Genomic DNA, 4,904 nt, shown 5'->3' with positions numbered 1-4,904 from the left:
AGACAGGTCCTAAAACTGGTCGGTTTTTTGTTTCATCTTCTCTCATCCCATCATGATAGTTTTTAAGTAATCGTGATATGTTAACCATGGATATAGTTAGGAAATGCTTAATGTGTGCCACTACAGATACATTTCTTTACAATACTACCAACATGGCAGTAATATTAATTTAGAATGCACCTTTGGTTTCATCATAGCTCTTTCTTCTCAAACAAAAACCATGCTTTCCTTTTCAGAATGTACCTATATAATTGATATATGATATGCCCTTTCTCATTGGAACGAATCTAAACAAATAAGATGTTATAATTTGTAAACTTATCTCTTCTGATTGCACTTTGGCTCTGCCTTCTATACCTTGATATATTTTTGTCCATTCTTATGAATAATGTGACAAAACAGTGCTTGGGCTGTGGCCATGGTTCAACACATTCCTTGTAAAATTTAGTACATGATTTTGGTTCTGTTCGTTCAATACATATCTTAGAGAACATATAATTTGTGTTGTGAAAGATTATATAAAAGCTGATTTATGTCATGTGAAAATGGGATAAGTGAAGCAAAAGGCAACATGAACTTCAAGCATTATTCCCAGCATCCCTCTAAAAATGATCATGATAGCAGCTRTTATATGTTGGACAAAACAGTGATGGAATGTGCMTGCTGCCTGCTGTTGAAACTAYGTACTATAAAMAAWGAACAAATCACCAATATAACATTGTTCTAAGCTCCTACTTGTCTTAATTAATTAACAAATGCAGATGTAACAGCTGCCATGAACTTTCCTCATCCAGCGGAATAGGTTGATTAAAGAAGATGACCAGGAGGTTGGTGTTGACTCTGATCAACTTCTGTTCAATTGTGCTGAGATCCAAAGTGCAATCTCTGTTGGTATCCCCCTCTCATCCCAATTTCAGATCATTCTTAGTCCACCAAAACAATGAAAGTTAGGGGCCGTTTATCAAACACTTACCCGGTAAGYGSTTACCRGTAAAATTGAACAYTATCATTTACTTATTGAGTAAGATTTTAGTCCACCAAAACAATTTTGTATGCAACAATTTACTCGGTAAGTGCTTACCGTGATAACTGATAAGAGTCATCGCCCTCACCMACCGGGTAAGACTCTTGATCCTTGTCTCGTTCTTACCGGGTAAGATTATTGGTCTTTATCATATTCATGCGTTTACCGTGGTAAGAGTCGTCGCCCTCACTTACAGGGTAGGATTTTTGGTCCTTGTCTCTCTCTTACCGGGTAAGATTATTATTGGTCCTTACCATATTTATGCGGTAAGGTAACGTGACCTGGTGTTCACTTACCCAATTAAGCATTTGGTAAACAGCCCCTTGGACATGTTAAGGTCAGCCTGCTCAAATACATTTTGCTAAAGTTTTGTTATAGTATCAAAGTTTCATTTACCCAGTAGTTTAGCTTGCATGTCCAACAAAAAAGATCAAGAAGTRAGGAAGTGCTTGCTTTTTCACCATATGTGATTAACTCTTGTTATAAATCATTTGATGCAAGTATTATACTGCATGAACAAGCCCATATCCTTGAATCCATGGTTGATGTACATGTTTGGACATCTGTCTTCTCCTTGAATGACAATTAGACTTCAAATACATGAAGGGATGGTCAAGGTCATTCATCTTCATAAGCACTGGATATAAATTATATATTTCTTTAACATATGAGCTTTCCTTATTACCATTGACCATATCAGAAAGTCATCGAGATCAGAAAAAGGCATGGCATGAGGTTAGTTGAATTTTGTTCAAGTGTTCATTTCTTCTCTGTTATGATGCTCATATAGGATGTAAAACAGGATCTGCACATCCTTCTCACTTATAAAGGACAAGCTACTGCCATTTTTTCAAACTACAAAAATCTGACCAAAGATTGTGAAGTAGACACTGTTGAATTGTATCTCTTGATTACAAAAGATTATGAAGTTCTTTGGTTGGCAAGAAAATGCCAAGCAGACGGAACTACAATATACATCCTTACCTGCTATTTAGTAAAGCACATTCTTTAAGAACTGAATTTGAATTTGTTCTTACATCTGATTGAGGTCCCAGTTGTGATTCTGCTATACAGTTCATTTCGAAAAGATATGAATCAGAGTTCGGTAAGTTATCACTTCTGTTATTCTCAGTTGATTGGATTATCATTTGTAAAATTGATTGTATACAATTAACAAGGGTTTTTTTCTAAATATTACACTGCAGTACTTGAAGGCTGTAGCTAAAGGTTTACTGGGACTTCCAGTTGATTAGTTTTTACTTTTATCTTTTGTTGTTGTTGGCAGTTGCATGCTGAAAGAAAAATGAAAATGTATTTTCTATACAATTTGTGAAACTCTTGCAGATATGGATGATAAGATTGAGAAATGGGCATCTATGGCAAGGTGTCATCATTTGCTTACCATGGTAAGAGTCGTTGCCATCACTTACCGGGTAAGACTCCCGGTCCTTGTTTCCCTCTTACCGGGTAAGATTCTTGGTCCTTACCATATTCATCCGGTAAGGTAATGTGACTTGGTAAGTGCTTACCTTGGTAAGCGTTTGGTAAACAACCTAAGTATCTTACGCAGTAAGAGCGACAACAAGGACCGAGAGTCTTACCCGGTAAGTGAGAGTGATGACTTTTACCCTGTAAGTGTTTGCCAGATTATAATATTTCGTACGATGCTGTTTTAATGGACTAAAAGTTTACCCGACAAATGGAAGTGTTCAATCTTACGGTAAGTACTTACCGGGTAGGCATCGTGGGTCGGGTAAACGGCCACTGCTTTGAGTTTGGTCTTCAGTTTCAATTGTTATTATGTTTATTGACTATACATTGAATTTCTTTTCTAGGTGGGATAAAAGTGAAGGTTGATAGGGATGAATCATCTCCCTATGCAGCTATGCTTGCTGCACAAGATGTTTCTAAGCGATGAAAGTGAAGGCTGATAGGGATGAATCATGTTTATTGGTTCCATGTCATCTTATACACACAGAAACAAAATGCTGCAGGTTTAAGAAAACTAAAACATGTTAACTTTTGTTCATGAATACTGTTCACGTGTTTTGCGGTTGAATAGGAAACTTTTGCTCGGATAAAAAACCTACTGCTGTTAATTGGATCGAGGGGTGTGCAAAATATGTTGTTTGCGAAGCAGTCATCACTGAAGAGGTGGTTAAGAAGGTGCTGAAAACCACAGTGCCTGGCCTTGTAGAACTTAACATGCTTAAGAACCTTACTGGTTCAGCTATTGCTGGTTCTCTTGGTGGCTTCAATAACCATGCCGCCAATGTTGTATCTGCAGTCTTTATAACCACTGGTTAGGATCCAGCCCAAAACATCGAGAGTTCTCACTGCATAACTATGATGGAAGCCGTCAATAATGGAAAAGACCTGCACATCTCTGTTACTATGCCTTCAATTGAGGTATTTGTCATTTCCTTATTTCTTCCTTTCTTCATGGTGCTCGTTTTTCATTTCCCATACAAAGGATCACGATGCACCAAGCTTTCTAACGGCCATGGATTGGATAAATTAGACTACTGAGGGTCGTAAAATAAATTAGACTTTGACAAACAAATTTAGTGGTGGCGCATGCCCTTAGTAGATCCACCCAAGTTTGTAATTGTGATCTACAATAGATCGACTAGGCATAAAAGCATACATAACGTGTCTACGGAGGTGCTGGGTGCACTCTCATAAACATCGCCTCCACCTTTGACCGCCATAAGGCGGCCCGTGGGGCCCGCTTGGGGGGTGACAAAAGGGCTGCCCCCTTGCAATCTCTAACTATTTATAACCGTCAATCTCTCGTATAAATATGTAAAACGTGGAATGTGTATGTGTGTGTGTGTATACTCTCAACTTTACAGTGCCTTTAAGATCAAAGTAAACATTTGATTATCCTTGTACTCAGTCTGTGATATCCAAGGCTAATAKGGTCGAATAAGTGTATTTGGAAAGTGGACAATACGCGATCCGATTGGTTTTTATCCAATCGTTTATGATCARAGAACCCTCGACCTCTAACATAGCAGGGGGGTCTTTTCAAAAACAGCCCTTCTCTTCTTAAGGTAGAGGTCACATCTGCGTACATCCCCCAGGCGGGGGCTGGGATGGGATATACTGTAAGATCCACATCGGTTGAGGAGGGGACCTAAGATTTCCTTAGAAGGGACTGGATACCTCCTCTATCAGACGCATTTTAAAACCGTGAGTCCAGGTTACATATACTGGTTTTGTTTGGTTTGGTTATTGGCCATTCCTTGGAGTGAGTTTGTATGTATGCATGTTCCACGTTGGTACAGTGGGAGGAGGGACGCAACTAGCGTCACAATCCGCATGCTTGAACCTGCTTGGAGCAAAGGGTGCAAGTTTGAAGTCACCAGGGTCAAATGCTCGGCTGCTAGCAACTGTAGTGGCTGGTTCGATGTTAGCCGGGGAGCTGTCTTTAATGTCGGCCATAGCAGCAGGTTAGCTGGTAAAGAGCCACATGAAATACAACAGATCAACCAGGGATATGGCAGCAATTGCAGGTTCAAAATCATAGTTATAGATAAGTGAAGCCTCCCTCACTTAATTTTCAAACCTTCATATTGGTCTTTTGTTGGAAATCATTATATTTTGTCTAGGGATATATTGGGATTGTATGGTTTGGCTAGGAAGTTTGACACCGTATTCAGGTCATTTGAAGCTCTTTGAGTTAAACCAACTGCTTCTGACTAAAAACAAGTGGTTTAGTACTATAACTTCCCTAAAATCAGTTTTGAGACTGCARCATTAATTCTCAATTACGGATATGGATCCAAAGTTTCATAAACCAAGTGATCTTATTTAACACCTGTAATATGGATCCAAAGTTTCATAAAGATCCGACAACAATAACTTAACCAAATTT

The 4,904-nt window shown here is 38.7% G+C and overlaps 1 protein-coding gene across 1 annotated transcript; it reads left to right on the top strand.

The window, feature by feature from the left end:
- The first annotated feature begins 3,326 nt into the window (after window positions 1–3,326).
- Window positions 3,327–4,701, top strand: LOC112500999 (3-hydroxy-3-methylglutaryl-coenzyme A reductase 2-like). Its single transcript, XM_025104621.1, has 2 exons — window positions 3,327–3,433; window positions 4,305–4,701. The coding sequence occupies exons 1-2, from the start codon at window positions 3,371–3,373 to the stop codon at window positions 4,482–4,484; spliced, it is 243 nt and encodes an 80-aa protein (XP_024960389.1). The 5' UTR covers window positions 3,327–3,370; the 3' UTR covers window positions 4,485–4,701.
- Window positions 4,702–4,904: the final 203 nt, after the last annotated feature.

The sequence above is a fragment of the Cynara cardunculus genome, assembly GCF_001531365.2.
Source record: "Cynara cardunculus var. scolymus isolate 2C chromosome LG 17, CcrdV1, whole genome shotgun sequence".
In the NCBI taxonomy this organism is placed as follows: Eukaryota; Viridiplantae; Streptophyta; class Magnoliopsida; order Asterales; family Asteraceae; genus Cynara; species Cynara cardunculus.
The sequence above is the reverse complement of the archived record's forward strand: the minus strand, read 5'-3'. Positions and strand labels throughout refer to the sequence as shown.